This window comes from Lontra canadensis, unplaced genomic scaffold (genome assembly GCF_010015895.1).
Source record: "Lontra canadensis isolate GAN:19392208 unplaced genomic scaffold, GSC_riverotter_1.0 scaffold98, whole genome shotgun sequence".
NCBI classification, from domain to species: Eukaryota; Metazoa; Chordata; class Mammalia; order Carnivora; family Mustelidae; genus Lontra; species Lontra canadensis.
The window spans coordinates 2698556-2715643 of record NW_022631092.1 but is presented as its reverse complement, the minus strand read 5'-3'; the positions used below and the strand labels follow the sequence as shown (position 1 = coordinate 2715643).

Genomic DNA, 17088 nt, shown 5'->3' with positions numbered 1-17088 from the left:
ATAACAATTGTAAACATAGGACAGGTAATAGACCAAAATAAAGTATTTCATTTCATTTCATTTCATTTCATTTCATTTGGCTCTATACCGAGTGTGGAGCCTAATGCAGGACTTGAACTCATGAGATCAAGACCTGAGCTGAAATCAAGAGTCAGACACTCAACCGACTGAGCCATCCAGGAGCCCCAGGCCACAAATAAAGTCTTAACACACACTGGGGAATCTGTTTCAAAGAGACCAAGTTCTTTAATCACAATGCAGTTGAATTATAGATCAATAACAAAGTCATAACTGCACAGAGGTGTTTAAGGGTGACCTAGAGAAAAGCTCCATATCTAAGGGGAGGCTACACACATCTTAGACTATTTTTTATGTGAGTATTGAGGCAGGTTTATACTGAGATTTGGGGCCTCCTGGTCAAGTTCTCGAGCAGCTGGGATAGGCACCCCCCTGCAAAAAGCTGCACCGTCTCACAGGGTAGAGAATAGCACACGTGCACACATTCCTGGCACACACACGTGTAGGTGGCCAGGCCCTGTCCCAGCTACCACCCAGGGGCCTTTGAGATCTTCTCTTGACTGTCCCCTCTTGTCAGATGTCTAAGTCCCGGCCCCCTGCCAGATTCGGACCCTAACCAGGTCCCTTTGCAGGGGTGGGGTGTGTGTAGAATGTGTATGTGTGTGGTGCCTAGGGCTTGTGTGAGTGAGTGACCGGGCACGGCATGCGTGCAGCCAGGCCTACCAAGAACGCGGCTCTGGAAGTGCACAGCGTTTTTCGGGTTTGCAGGATGTGTTCATATGTATATGTGTTTGTTCTGTGTGTGCGTGTGCCCTCTTTCGAATTCATACAAAGGTACTTACTGGATTAATGGTGTCTAGGACTTGCTATATTTGGAAATTTGAAATACACTTTTAAATGATTCATACATCAAAGGAGATAAGAGAATTTAGAAAAATATTTAGAACCACACAAATATGAAAATACTGCATTCTAACTGTTGGGATCTATAGCTACAGAGATATTTAGAAGAAAAGGTGTAGTCTGAAATACTTCTGTTGAAAAGAAAGAGAAATGAAATGAGCTAACAATTCAAGTTAAAATAAACATAACAGAGTAACCATAAGATAATTTAAAGGAAGGAAATAATAGAGAGAAGAGCAGGAATTAATGAAATGGAAAACATGACTTCAGTGGAGGATCTGTACAACCAGAAGGGGGCTCCCGGATTAGACCAATAACACTGGCAGAACTTTGGCCAGACTGATTAAGGGAAGCAGAGAAAAGGCATGGATAAAACATATCAGCAATGTGAAAGGGAATATAACTCTAGATGTATTAGAGACTTTGAAATGAACAACTCTGTGCTCGTAAATTTGGAATCTTGGACCATAGGGACAATTTTCTAAAAAAATTTAACATATGACAACTAAAAACAAAACAAACAAAAAAAACAAAACAAAACAAAAAAAAAACTGGACCTCAACGATTAAGGAAACAGAATCATTAATGAGAAACTGTCCCAGTTTTAAAGACAACTTTACTATTAAACACCAAAGGAACAGATTGAGCTCTACTTTGTGCAAACTAATATAATCGAAAGAAAGGAATGCTTCCAACATCTTTTATGAAGCCAGTAGAATTGTGATACCAAACAGACAAGGGCAGTGGGAGAAAGGAAAATTACAGGCCAATTTTACTTTAAAGGTATAAAAATTCTGGATGAATAATAGCAAATTAGTATGTTAAAAATAAAACCTCCTGGCCCAGTGAGGATTTACTTGGAATATAAGAATGGTTTAAATGTTAGAATATTGATTTATGCCACCAAGTTACACAGAAACCTCTAGGAAACGTTATACTTCCTGGTGAAATGTCAACGTAGTCCTTTCAAAATACTAAGTAAGACGAGAATGTCCACTATCACTTCTCCTGTTCATTATGGTCCAGGAGGTCCCACTCAATTCAGTAAGATAGGAGGAAGAAATCAAATGTATAAGGACTGGAAAGGAAAAATAAAACTCTCATTTTCCACAGATGATGTAATTACAAACAAACTGAAGAAAATATACTTGTAGACACCTTTTTATAACTTCTGTGAGAGAGTTCAGCAAGGATGCTGCTTACAAATGATTACCCAGGAATCATCCACCTTTAATATTCAGCTACAAATGATTACAAAATGTACTTTAAAAATGTCATTTATTGTGTCAACAGAGAATAAATGTAACAAAAATGTGCAAGAACTTTATGGAGATAACCAGAAAGTTTTACTCAACAATGTTAAATAAATGGAGATAGATCTCGTGTTCATGGTTGAGGACCCAGCATAATAAAGACAGTTAATTCTCACAAAATAACCTATAGATTTAGTATAATTTCGATAAAAAGTTAAGACTTCTCTCCAGATAATAATGGGCTAGATCATTTGAACCTATCTTCCCACTTAAAAAGTTAAAAAAGAAGCGAATAGAATATTTTTTGAAAACTTCAGTGCATCAAAATGCTAACCAGATATTAGATGAATCACCAGGCTAAGATCAGGGAGAGCATAGAAGTGCAGAGATGCGACTAAGAGGCTGAGTTGTAATTCCAGAAGATCCAGGAGGGGAACAAGAGTCAGAATCCAGGACCTTCAAAGAACAGGAACTTGGTCTGATTCTGCACCCCCCAACCCCAGTTTGGTCAGGACAACAAAGTAAAGATAACCCGGAGGTAAAATCATCCTCACAGCCATCGAGCTCAATGTCACACCCTCTGGTGGCCCAAGATAAGATATTATAGGGCTTGTGTGTTAAGGTAACCTGGACCAGGCTAGTGCCTTCAGGGAGCTGGCAAAAAGGAAACAGAGAGCTCTTTGGATGAAGAGAACATTTCAGGCTTCGAATGATTTCTAGAAATAACTTTTTAAATACACCATTCAGTATGCAGAGCTCATCGGACATACAAGGAAGTAGTACACCATGAATAAAAATAAGGGGAAAAAAAAAAGTGGATGCAGACCCGTTGGGTCTCTGGTTACTTGGTTATGATCAGGAAAGGACACGCAACAGGCTTCTGAGGTGCTGGCACTTTGACCTTGACATTCAGTCTATACAAATCCATTTCATCTGCACCTTTATGGCCTATGTACTTTTCTGCATGTGTGTTGTCATTGGCAATTAAAAAAAAAGTACAAAATTGAAAATGATCTCGTGTTCTATTAACAGGAGAACAGATCAATGAATTTCAGTATGTTCATATAATAAAATGTAATTAAGCCATTTATTTGAAAGAACTAGAGCTACATGTAACAGTAAGAACTAATTTCAAAAATATAATGTAGTGAGAAATTGTAAGTTGCAGAAAGAAATGCGCAGTATGACACTATCATAGAAAGTTACAAAGACATGAAAAATAGTATTACATCTTATAACGAAGGCATGCATAGGTAGTAAAAACATATGTGAAATCATGAGCACCAGGTTCAAAATAGTGGCTACTTCAAGGAAGGGAGAAAGAAAAGAGAACACCATCTAGGTCGTTTCAACAGTTTCTGTGATTTTTTTTTTTTAAAGTAGTGTGTGCATGAGTTGTTGGGGGAGGGGCAGAGAAAGAGGGAGAGAGAATCTTAAGTAGGCTCTGTGCCGTAAGTAGGCTCTGTGCCCAGCACAGAGCCTGATGTGGGCCTTGATCTCACAACCCTGAGATCATGGTCTGAGTAGAAATCAAGAGTCAGACGCTTAACCAACTGAGCCACCCGGGCGCCCCTCGGGGATGTCTTATTTATCCTGAAAAATGTTAAATGGAGCAAAATGTCATGATGTGGCCAAGAAGAGTGGTAGTACATGGTACATTCCATCTGTTTTTCTGTGTGCTTAAGCAGCCCATTTGAAAAGTAAGTTCTTTAGAGAGGCCACAAGACCCTGAAAATTGCTGTATAAGTTCCTCTCTAAATAAATCATTTCCTTTTGGGAAAAATGCTTTTCGATTTAATTTCTGCATTTCTTGGAACTTATCATTTCCTGTGAACAAGAACCTAATCCAGTGGGTTCAGTGTTTAAGAGATATCCTATCTTGTCCTTATCCATTGAATTATGTGTTCTCGGTGCTTCTGTAAACTTGTTACGCACACAAAAATGCCCTTTAAATTTTTTCTTTTTCATTTGAATTTTATTTCTTAAGGACAGTTCATTATGCATTTTCAAATACTGGTTTTCATTTCCAACCTGTGACTTTCCTGGAAGCTCTTTTGACATAGGTCTGTTCTAACTGAGTTTTTACACTAGCTTACCTTCTTCTCTTTTGTCCTGTTTAGGAGCGGGATAAATTCTACTTGTCTCGTAGTGTTGTTCTGGAACTCCTGCAGGCCCTGAAGCTCAAATCCCCTTTACCAGATACAAACCTCCTCCTGCTTGTCCAGGTGGGCTTCTGCGTTTTTTTGTAACACTTTCCATGAGATGCACCGTGTTTGGAAAAATTAAGGAAGGTGTGGGGCATATGCACAGATCGAAGAACTCCGCCCAGAAACGAGAACTAATCTATCTTATATGAGCCGTGACCTAAGTAATATTATGCACTTGGCACTCTCGCTGGGTAAACAAGACAGAAAGGGCACATTTACTTTGTTCCTATGGTGGAACTAGTACTGTGAGGGACCAAAAGAAGATGGGAACACTAATTTCTACCCTCAAGAAATTAACAGCTGGGTAGGTCGGAGGGCAGCTTGTGAACAGCTACCGGACCTGGCAGGGGACTGAGGAAGACACAAGTGAGGGACCAGGCTGAGATCTGGTTGCAGAGTCACATGCATATGGGTGGGTCACCACATCTCTGTGAAGCAGAACTGAAGGAGAGGGTGGGCCTGACCACACAGTCAAGTGGCAGGACGTATGGAGTCCAGCTGGGGTGGCAGGTGGAGGTGAAAAGCACCAGCACCCTTGGGAGCCCTGAGACAGAGGGGCTTGAATGTGTACAAGGAAGATTCTGGAGAACTTACTGAGTTGAGGCTCTTGGCTGTAGGGTTGCTAATGAGGGGCTGAGGCCCTCCATCCCTGGCATCCTTAGCTCAGCATCTTAGACAAGTATGCGGGTTTTTAACACATAAGATAGACTCTCACCAGTACTGTGGGAGGAGTTATATATAAACAAAGTCCTGGGGGGTGTTAAGAGCAGGAGGCAACCCATGTCCTATAATGTGAAATCAGGGAAGACTTCATGAAAGAGGTGGCATGTGACATAGGCCACAAAGGACTGGTGGGTGTAGCCAAAAGTCTTTCTATGAGGTTGGGGTTCAGCACCAGGGGCTGACTGGCTTCAAGCAATGGGGGGAGGCATTAATAGGAAGGTGAACTAAATTTAGGGATAATGGCCTGAGGATGAGGTTGAGAAAAGCAGGCTGGCTACATTAAAGAAGTTGGCAGGGGATCAGGTAGACTGGGACCCCCACCTCACACACCAAGGTTAGACTTAAAGACGTGGACTTCTGCTATACCTGGGACTGGGTATCATTCAGACTGCCTTTGTGCAAAGTGCTCAAGAAACGAGTCACAGCTGTTTTATTTCTTCCCGATGAGCATGAAGACCAGTGTCAGAGTCTGGACCTACGAGGTTGAGGTTAAATGACTAGGGGACAATGGGGTCTTGATATCAAAGAACTAGACAAGTGTCCCTGAATCTTAGGTAACTGGGGTGCCAGTGGGAGAGATGAGGGAGAAGGAAACACCATAAGCACCTGTCGGGTGCCCGGCAGTCTGCTGGGTGCTTTAATCCTCCCCTCACTTAATCCTTACAACAGTGAGAGGTATTAGTTCTGTGTCACAGCTGAGAGACTAGGCTCAGTGGGGTTCAGTGACTTGCCCAAGACCACACAGCTGGCATCAGTGGTGACCACAACAGCCAGGGTCTACTCAGTGTGGAACACAGCCCCATCAGGCTCCTGGCCTCACTTACCCCTCTCACCTTAACAGCTCCTAGCTGTTTGCACTGCCTTCCCCTCTCTCCACACAAATGCAGCCCTCTGGCCTCAGGCTGACTAAAGGAGTTTTGCTCAAACTCTGCTTCTTATCAGATCACTCCCTGCGCCGAAAACCTGCACTGACCTGAGCTATGAGGTCTTCTGTCATCTGGCCCCATTGACCATTGACGAATAGCCACATTGACTGTCCAGTGGTATCTCCCATTACAAGTATTTACCGACCACCTGTCCCGGGCTAGGTTCTGGAGATATGGCAGTGTGATAGACATAAACCCTAGGCTAACCACTCTACCGGAAATGTGCACAATATGGAAAGTACTAAAGAGGAGGGAGTGGCTGGCTCAGCCTGGGAGACAGAGGAAGGCTCAGTAAGCCAGTCGGAGCCCTGACTTGGCCCAGGCACTGGGAAAATGAATAAGCCATGGCCCCTTCCTCCTGGGAGTTTACTATCCAGTGGGTGAAGTTGACATGTAGGCAGACATTTCCAACACAGGGTGACAGGTACGGTAGCAGAGGTGCACACTGAATGAGAAGCGGTGTGGAAGAGGGACCGTGTGGGCCTTGAGGTATGTGCAGAAGTTCAGGAGTTTCCCTGGGAGACGAGGAGGAACAACAGCTCTCACTTAGCAATTTAATATCCACCACTGGTTTCCCTCCTCCCCTACCATAGACTCTTAATCCTTAGAACCAGAATGGAATGTTTCTCAAAGGCATGAGATTTAGTGAGAAGTTGGTGTGCTCTCAGTAAGCCATGGTCTGGTTTTCTGGAGTGCCTTGAAGCCCTCTGAGAGCAGTGATCACTGGCCGATGCCACCAATGAATGTCAGGCACACTATAGTCAAAAGAAAATAGCTCACATTGTACCAGGATGCTAGACAACCCAAGAGGAAGACAGAAGACAAGTCACAGCCAGGAAGTACCCAAGTTCCTAAGGAGGGGCTGACTTGGACTCTCTTCTGGTGGATTGCCAGCCCCGTTGGCCAGCCCCTCCTACTTCTGCTGAAGCAGCTTCACTGCTTTTGAGTAAAAGCAACTTGGACACAAACCGACCATAAAGAATGAATGGGATCCATGCTAGCTTGCAGAAGAGGGCAGGTGGACTGGCCTTAGGGGAAAGGCCCATGAGGGATTTAAGCTATCAGGTTGACAGTAAATGAGAATCACTGGCTTCTGATGGTATTCTGGATGGGGACGTGCCACCTCCAAACAGCCTAGGTCTCCAGGCCTGAAAGGTGTTTTCCTGCTTCGGTCAGAGAACATTCTCTTCATTGCCCTCAGTCTTGAGCAGAGCTAATCTGTGTGGCTGATCTTCTTGGGGTCTAGCACCCCATGCCATGACTGCTGCTGGGGGGCTGGTTTTCTGTGAAGTATGTTAGTCAACCATAATAAGCACTTGTCACAAGACAGCAAAAGAACACTGACAGTTTAAATTGCCCAGTGCTTAAGGAAACCATGAAAACAGTGATTATTGCATCACCACTAGGTGAATAAATAACAAAAACAAATTAGCTTTAGGAATAAAGAAGCCCCAAAGAGTAAGTCGTTCTGAACGTGTTTTTTGGATTTTCACATACCATTTCAAATAAATAGCATCTTCATCGTTTTAGAACAAGGGTATATTTGTCATGGAATCATTAAATGTTAAGAATCAAGTTGTAAAATTATGTTGGAGAAGGTACTTCAGAGACACTTTGGGGTCATGTCCATGAAAAATGACTTAAGAATAATGTTTCAATCTTCCTGATGAAAAAATTTTAAACAGTACACTATTTTGAAGTAATATATCTTTGTTCTATGTACTCTTAGAATAAACCCTTTTTATTACCGAGAGAAAAAAAGTTAAGCATGCTTTAAAAAAACAGAGGTAGTTTCCTTATCTGCTCAGTGGTTCCTCCTAAACCATGGAGGGAGGTCCTCCATGGAGCTCCTCATGGGCTGAGGGAGAAGCATCTACCATCTCTCTCCATGAATAGGACATCTTTGTGATGTTTTCCCAGTTCTTTTCTCTCTTGCCCTTGACTGCAGGCTTCCTGCAGGTCTCTCTGAAAGATGGCGGAGGTGATAGCCTGTTGTCTGGTAGCTTCTCTTAGACCAGAGAATCTAGTCTGAGTCCAAGAGACGCTTTCCTCCTTACTGATGGAGTGTCAGTTCCTGGCACCTGGGGGACCAGGCTCACAGTACAGACAGATAATCTGTCAGGGGATGACAGTGACTTCCACAGATATCAGCGACCATCACCTGATGGCAGTGGGGGAGGCTTTGTTTAACTGAAAATGCAACTTGGAAACAGAAAGGAAAGCATTCATTGGAAGGAGAAACCGCCAGTGATCCACCCTGAATGACCCTAGCTCCTTTAGTGACAAGACAATCAGTGACTCAGACCTTGGATTTTCCCTTCATTCTTTCCTTCCACAAGGATCACTAGGGTATCTCCGTTACTACTTTCCTAATCATGGACTGGGTAAATGAGTTCACAAACATGGAGCCATTTACATTCTTCTCATAGATAGATGGTATCTTTGTTGTTTACCACATACTCTGCCCTAAAAGAACAACGGAACATTTCCCCAAGGGATATGGGGCCACCCACGTTTTAAATATTTCAAGGTAAGATAGGTACCAATTGGTTTTAAAAATTCCTTCTGGAGGCCCATTATCATGGGAAATCTGCCACTGTTCACTGTGGTCATCTAGCCATGGCTGCTAGTACTTGTTCTGACTTGTGTATCAAGTCAGGAGTCCTCAGATGTGCAACTGGATTCTTTACTTTTTCAAGAAAAGAGGCTTGGAGATAGAAAAGAATTTGCCAAATTGAAAAAGTTATGTGTGTTCTTAAGAATCTAGATTGTCCACCAGCAGGACGTAGTCCTTCAGCACTTTGGACAGATGCCCTACCTTGTTTTCATTCAGACCTGTGGACATTTTTGCTTTCACCTGCAACCTCTTCTCTTTGGCTGGTCTGCTGTAGATAGCTGGTGTGTAATAGGTTATTATAAGTATTCTCTTGCTGGGTTAAAGCAGAGTCTTCATAACAGAGTGATAACTCATTAAAAGCCTCTCTAAAGGCTATATAAGCCCAAATCAAAAAGCATTTCCTCAGCTCCCATTATGTGTCAACAGTAGACATTCTGCTAATTTGCATGTGGCTCTCCCACTGTGTGGGTTATACCTGCATAGACTCATGTGAGAAACCGTGTGGGTGAAACATTCGCTTTTAAAGATAGGTTAGTGGTGGGTTGGAGGACAAAGACTTGGCAGAGGGATGGCTGTTGTCTTTAAGTCACAGATACTATTGAAGTGGGGTTATTATTATTAGTTGAGTTCCTAATAATCTGATCACTCTCTGGGTGAGAGGTGGAGATATTATTTTGAGTCTCATTTTGATGATGAATTTAGCAGTGACACATAATGGATGTCGTGTTTCTTTTGTATTCTTTTGTGTTCGTGCTGGAGGGCACGGTTCATTAGGCATCTTTCTGTCTCAAAGTATGGAATTCTTCCTTCTGTGGCAAACATCCTTTCCCTCTCTGGTTTTAGTTATATCTTTATATTGAGAGCAATTCTGGACAATCATAATGGGGTTTTGCAGGTCATGGTTGGCAGCTGTGTAAAAAGAAGTGTCGATTAAGGTTTTAGTTTTACATATTATGTGAAAATTACACTGGATTTTTTAATTTTTATTTTTAAAAAAATGTTTTTAAATTTTAAGTAAACTCTATACCACACATGGGGCTTTAGCTCACAACCCCGAGATCAAGAGTTACATGCTCTGCCACCTGAGCCAGCCAGGTACCCCCCAAATTACACTGGATTGAAATACATTGATAAAAAAATAAATGGTGGATGGTTTTAGAGGCTTGTCCACTTTTATACTCATTGATACACAAGGCTCTCTGTGGTTCTCCCATAAACTTTAGGGTGATTTTTGATTAATTCTGACTTGGAAGAGTTACCACAAAACAGACATTTTAATCTGGCCTCCCATCATTGACGTGATATGACTGACAACCTACTTCTATGGTGCTACTTGTTCTGCTTTGCTGAGTATGGGAGGCGAGAAGGGCTTTTTGTGAACAGAGATAGAGACATTGAAGTTCTGCTTCTCCAAGGATCTTCTGTAGCTCTCAAGAGCATGGCCAGGCCATAGAAGCACAGATTAAGGGGCCTTCAGTTTGAAACCCCGGCAGAACTTCTCTGTCTGAGCCTCCCCTCCCTCACACTTGTATGCCCTTCTGTCCTCCCCTTGGCTCTTGGCTCTCATTTAAAAGCTCTTGGCTCTCATGTAAAGAAATTAATTAAAATGTTGGTATCCTGACGGAGGTTTTGAAACTTAGTTCTAAGTAGTTTGTCTTAGATTGCAGACTCAGATAGCTTTTGAAGACACATTTTATGGGAGAACAGGCAGTGTCTGCCAGAGGTTGGGACTATTTCTTCTTTTGACCAGGTACTTCCATCTGATATATTACTTTTTTACTGAAAGGTTCTGGCCAAAGTTCTAGGCTTTCCTTTTTTTTTTTTTTTTTAATCCTGATTTATTTCCTTTTTCTTATATTAGGGATGAGTCCAAGTGGTAAGCTATCCTGAATAAAATAATGGAAAATTTTAGGTGTTCCCTCGATGTTACTAGCTGGTACTTTCTTTGCCAGAGTGAAAGTTAATGGCTAAATAGATTCTTTAGCTTTCTGTAACTGTATTTGAGGCAAATGGAGATGATTGTGTGTGAACGTGGAGTAGAGATATGTATCTACTCCTGGCACACTGCTGTCCGTGACAGCTCTGCTCGCTCTCTCTGGCCCCCAGCTCAGTTCTGTGATGAAATACTCCTCCTGGAGGACCGCGCTTGAAGGCCAGCTCTTGAACGAGGTCTTGAACAAGAAGTCTCAGGGCGCCCTTGGAAGGTCTTTGGCTGAAATCTCTGTGTTGTTAGCCAAAACCTATTAATGCTCTGATTCTGAGCCCAGATGAGCCTGACAGTATGCTGGTTTCTGTTTTCTGTAAGGCCTTCTTGTATGTTTCTCTACGACCCAAACCTTTATTACTTCTCCCCAGTTTGCCAGGGACATAACCTGCTTTGCAGGACCCATCATTTTGACCTACCTAACTTTGCTTCCAGTGTGAGAGTGGAATAAGAGGGAAGGGCTGTCAATGTCCAAGCTTCTTCCAGAGCCACTGAAGCCAAAGTTGTTGGGGCCACTGGCCAGAGGTCACTGGGAAGGGACCTTACTGCACATAGCAAACTCTGCAGACTTCATGTTTAACTTTTTTCCTGAAACCATTAATACCCGGTTGGGTGTTGTATTAAGTGGGAAACACCTACAAACATCTGTAATGAAGTAAATGAAATCATAACCTGGCAAATCCATCCCCATCAAGATCTTGTCATTATTGGTTCATTGATTCACTTCACACAGTTTGGCTGTGCCCTTCCATGATGTCAGGCCGAAAGCTAGTGCTGGAGGGCAAGTGCAGGGAGCCCGTAGGACTCTTGGAGATCCCGTAGGAGGATGCAACATATAGACTCGTAGGTCCCTGCAGTCTAGTGTCATGACTGTTACAGTGGGAGTGGGTGAAAGTTCCGTGAGGCAAGGACAGGGATGGGGGTCATTTTCAGCACAGAGGATAGGTGTGGGTGAAGTGAGAGAGCCCAGCAACTGGGGGGCCTCGGATGGGAAGAAACAGAATGTCACAGTGAAATGGATTGTTTTTCTGTCTTCATTTTAAACGTGCAATGTAATGATGAAGTCTGGAAAAGTCTATGTGAATTCAGGAACTGTCAAGAAGTACTAAAGAATAAATAGAATAACTAATTTCAGAATAAATCTGACCGTGTTGACATCTTTCCTTTTTCCCTCAATTGAATGCACCGTTCCAGTGCCACTTAGCTGTCTGGGTAAAGTACGAATCTGTGTTCTTCTCGGTCCTACGAGTCTGAACTTCTGATAGGAACAAACTGTCATAGTTAGCAAGCCCCATATATCCAGAGCAGATTGTCATGAGAGTAAACACTAATGAATTTAAGCCGAGTTAATAAAACCATAAATAACAGACTACTGTCCGAATGCTCTTAAAAGTAATTATGCTTTCAATTTCTTATTAGTTTATTTGTGCGGATGCTGGGACCAAACTAGCTGAGTCAACAATCCTGAGCAAGCAAATGATCGCCTCTGTACCTGGAGTAAGTCCTGACTGAATTCATTGTCTGCATTTTTATCTCGTCTCACGTCCCCATTTAGTAAAGAGGTATTTTTGGACCTGTGTCCTGGTTCACTCTTGCTGGAATAAACACTATAAAATGAAGAACATATTAGCATTTTTTTAAAAGAGCCTAGTGAAAATTTAAATTAATCCCAGCCCCTGGAAACTTTTAATTCCAGGAGACATGAGTAAAACTGAAGCAGCCAATGCAAGGGAGGAAAGAAATTACCAGACGTACAAAATGCATTTGATTACAGTTCAATTTTTCTCAGAATCTGTTTTCTTAGACTAGCTCCTGTGAACCAATTCAGTTGAACTACTGCTGGAAAGAAATAAACGTTGTGATACTTTGGTTTCTTTTTCTTTTGTAATTTTTCCTCTGAAAATTAAAAAAAAATTTGCATTATTATCAACTAGTGAACTATTTGGTAAAAGGGCCTTAAGAGTCTCACTGACGGGGCTGAAGATGAGAAACCACAATAACGCTGAGAGCGAGTTGACTGCAACAAAACCGTGAAACTTTTGTGATATTGTTCATTGAAGAAAATTATTTAAATTTTCAGTAGAGAAAATTTTAAAGAAAAAAGATCACCTGTAATCCCTCTGCCTCACAATTAGAACACTGTTGTTTTAGAAAATTTCTTTCATATTTCGATCTATTCAATATGCTAATTTGCTTATTTCCATATTGTTGGAAATGTATTTATTTTCCACTTTAATTGCATATATATATATATATATATATATATATATATATTCCTACAAAGGCCATCCTCATGTTTATTTTGAATTATATCCTTGGCATAAATTCCTGAGAGTAGGAATGTCTTAATGGTATGCTGTCTCATATTGTTTTCTAAAAGGATTTAATTAATTTACATGTATAAGTATACCAGTTTTTCCCACAATGCTAAACATAATTTTTAAAATTCTGGTTATTTAACTTTTTTTTTTTGATACAGAGAAATTTTATGACAGAGGAAAAGTAACAATCACTCAGCCCAGAGATAGTTTTATAGCCAACAGATTAAAGTATTTTCTTTCACTTTTCCTAAGCATATTTTTAAACCTAGTGAAATTATGATCTAGATGTGGCTTTGGCTTTGAAAGTCCTGAGCATTAGCCCCAGAGTTTGGTGGCTGTAGTCATGACCTCATGTGAACGCACCATAGAAGAGTGCTTAAGTGCATGTGGGTTGGATGCACACCAGAATCTGAGGTCTGCCATTCACTGGCTGTGTGATCAGGAAAGCTAATTAACCTATGGTACTTTGATTTGCTTATCTATAGAATGGGATATAATAGGGCCCAATATCTAGTTTGGGGATTGAGTGAGATAATGCATGGAAAGCATATTAGCCTGAGGCCAGACCTTCAATAGTGTTAAGTAAATATTACCTATTGTACATATAAACAAACATTAATTATTTTTGGATATTTTCATTATTCTGTAATGGTAACGACTATGTGAGAAACATCTTTGTGCTTAAATCTTTGTCCATATTTGAGATTACTTCTTTACAGTAGATTTTTGAGAGTAGAATTACTAAACTATTGTTTTTTAAAGGAGTTCTTAAGAGTAGTTAGGGTGATGGAAGATGCCATGAGATGAATTCTCAGCCACCTAACACACAGAACATTGATCGTTTGCTCATATCAAGCTTACATGGGTGTTCTAATTAGTAGGAGGAGGAGGACTTTCTCATGAAAGTTAGGAGATCAGGTTCCTTCTGTGCTGTGCAGAGAAGGGGTGGGGGTTGAGAAAGAGAAGAGAGTATGGTACATGGAAGGTTTTCATGGGCCAGGTTTGAATGATGTATATTTCTTCTACTCACCCTCCCTCGGCTAGAACTGTCTTATGGCCACTCCTGATGCAAGGGATCTTGGGAAATTTGGTCTAGTTGCACACGAGGGAAGAAAAGAAGCAGTTCTGTGAGGACTGAGCCAGTTTCTGCTGCCTACTCACTAGTTTCCTTATTGTTTAATTCTTTAAAACTCAGTATTTACTACCTACATGATAGCTTAAAAAAATAATATCCCTAATAAATAAAAACTTTGTTGAAAGCAACAAGTAAAAGAAAGACATTCCAATAACAACAGAAAAGCAAGAAGAGTTCTAGGATCCATACATAGAACTTTTTCCAGGGCCCAATAAGCCTTTCAAAATATGCCTTTTTACCCTCATTAACAATTGGTGAATTATAAATTAATACAGAGTCTCAAAACATTTAAAAGCATAAAAATTGAAATCAGCTAACAAATCAGCAGGTCTTATTGATTAAACTTATTGATGAGGTGAAACAAGTATGCTTAAAAGCTGCTGGTGGTAGTGAAAAATGGTACAACCTTGTTGAAGAACAGTTTGACAATTTACTTCTAGTACTGGGTTGGAGAAAATAATTGAATATGCACATAAGGAATATATTTATTAAAATAACCTTTAAAATAGTAAAAATATGGAAACAAAAGTAAGATCTAACATGAACATATCGGTTTTTTAAAACTTTACCTTGAGTATTGTTGACACAAGATGTTACGTCAGTTTCTGGTGGAGAACGTGATGATTTCCCAAGTTTATATGTTACACTGTGCTCACAGCTAGTGTAGTTACTGTCTGTCCCCACACAAGGCTATTACAGTATCACTGACTATACGCCCTAGGCTGTGCCTTTCATTTCTGTTACTTCCACATTTCATTATTGGAAAGCTACATCTTGACTCCTCTTCACTCATTTTGCCCACTCCTACCCCCCGCCTCAGGCTATACATCTGTGTCGTTCTCTGTGTTTATAGGTCTGATTCTGCTTTTTGTTTGTTTGTTTACTCCCTGGTTTTTTTAGATTCCACTTATGAATGGAATCATATGGTATTTGTCTTTCTCAGTCTGCTGTATTTCACTTACCATATTACCTCTAGGTCTGTCCGTGTTGTCTCAAATGGCACAATCTCTTCCTTTTCATGGCTGAGTAATATTCCATTGTAAATACATATACACATCACATCTTCCTTATCCTTTCCGATCCATTGGTGAATGTTTAAATTGCTTTCACATGTTGGCTACTATAAATAATGCTGCTGTAAACATAGGGGTGCATGTATCTCTTAGAGTTAGTGTTTTTGTTTTCTTTGGGTAAATAGCCAATGTTTCTATATTTAATTTTTTGAGGAGCCTCCATACTGTTTCACAGTAGCTGTATCAGTTTACATTCCCACCAACATTGTACAAGGATTCCTTTTTCTCCACATCCTCACCAACACTTGTTATTTCTTTCTCTTTTTTTTTTGTTTCATTTTTATTTTTTTTTTATTTTAGCCATTCTGACAGGTGTAAGGTTATATCTCATTGTGGTTTTGATTTGCGTTTCCCTGATGAAGAGTGATGTTGAGCATCTTTTCATGTGTCTGTTGGCTGTCTGGGTGTCTTCTTTGGAAAATGTCTATTCATATCTTCTGCCCATTTTTTAATCAGAGTGTTTTGTGTGTGTGTGTGTGTGTGTGTGTGTGTGTGTTGACTAATATTAGTGTATTGTTTAAATAACATAAGGTGCCTCTACAAAACAGATGATTGTGTGGATACCAAATCACATTTTCAAAGAATAATTAATTGGAAAATGCTTATGATGGATTTAATTTTAAAACAAGCTAGAAAAAGTGATCTCAGTCTTATAAAAATTATATATATGTGTGTATATGTTGAATGTGTTCGAAAAAACATTGGAAGGAAATACCAACAGTGATGGCCTCACAAGTGGAGAACAAGAATTAGGGCTGTGTGATTCTTCTCTTTTTTGTTAATGAGTGTTTTCCAAGTTTTTCACATTGAACATGTGTTACTTTTATAATCTAAGAACGAGGACTTGGAAATGAGATACGAGTTTCAAAGAAAAATTGGGTACAATCCCCTTTCTTTCATGTTTTTGAGTCTAGACTGCTTTTTCAACTCCTTATCATCAGTTTCCCTATTTAAATAAACGAGGGCCTTCAGAAACAAGTAGAACTTGACTCTTTATGTTTTTCGCTTTAAAAAAAAAAAAACAGCAAACCTAAGGTTATGCTTATGTTTTGCAAAGTAATTTAAAAAAATGGTGTGTGGAGGTATTGGAAATGATATGCTTTGTTTTATAAGTGTAGATGGCTAAGATGATCCTGTATTTTAAGGCTTTTGTTAGATGTAGGTGCTGTCCCTAGAGCAAAAGTAGCTGGATATTAGTAAATTCTTCACTCTCATTTTTTGAAATTCAAAGTGAGAAGACAAATATTGAATAATGCTCCTTGTAATTATTTTCTTTGACATTTGCCTCGTTGAAATGGTATAAAATATTGCCTATGAAAGAAACAAATCCCTTTCACGAAATTAAAGAACAGAGTATATACTCCTATTTGCATGACATGTGAAAGGTCAGAGAAAATGGAATAAATCGGGGGGAAATCCTTTCTTGCTCTGAAGGATTAATATTCCAAAAGCAGGAACACAATAACCTTTTATAATTCCTTCCCTTGATTTAAATTAAAAGAAGAAAACCTTAGAACGTATGAAATGCTTGGAAAACACTCTGACAGCACTGCCAATGACCTTATTTTACTGTTTGTTACCGTGTCAGAGGAACTGACAGGCGTAACATTCTAGAAGAGATAGAAGGTGATATAGTTCAGGGCTGTGCAAATTTACATGCATATGGGAAAATGAGCACCACTGGGGGAGCTAGTTAAGTCTCTAATGTTCCAGATTTTCCAAAAGAAAGCCAAGAAAGGCCTTAGCGTAGTATTCAGATGGCTTCAAAGACGGTCTGCTTTTGATCCCCATTATGCCCAGCCCGATGTGTGGGCTCGCTCATAGAGATTTGGTGGAGCAGCTTGTCTGTTCATTTGCCTTTTCTTTGCTTATAATCCTAAATTCACTGCATTGCCCTGGGCAGGTTTTTGCCATTTAATAATGGGGAA

General features: G+C 40.4%; 1 protein-coding gene across 9 annotated transcripts in view; it reads left to right on the top strand.

Moving 5' to 3' along the window:
- UNC79 (unc-79 homolog, NALCN channel complex subunit) overlaps positions 1-17088 on the top strand; it is a 238462-nt gene that overhangs the window by 200784 nt on the left and 20590 nt on the right. For all 9 annotated transcript variants that reach the window (XM_032837360.1, XM_032837355.1, XM_032837353.1 and 6 more), the window contains 2 exons: positions 4295-4399; positions 12051-12128. In XM_032837360.1, coding sequence (XP_032693251.1) covers positions 4295-4399; positions 12051-12128 — 183 coding nt within the window. The remainder of the gene's footprint in view (positions 1-4294; positions 4400-12050; positions 12129-17088) is intronic.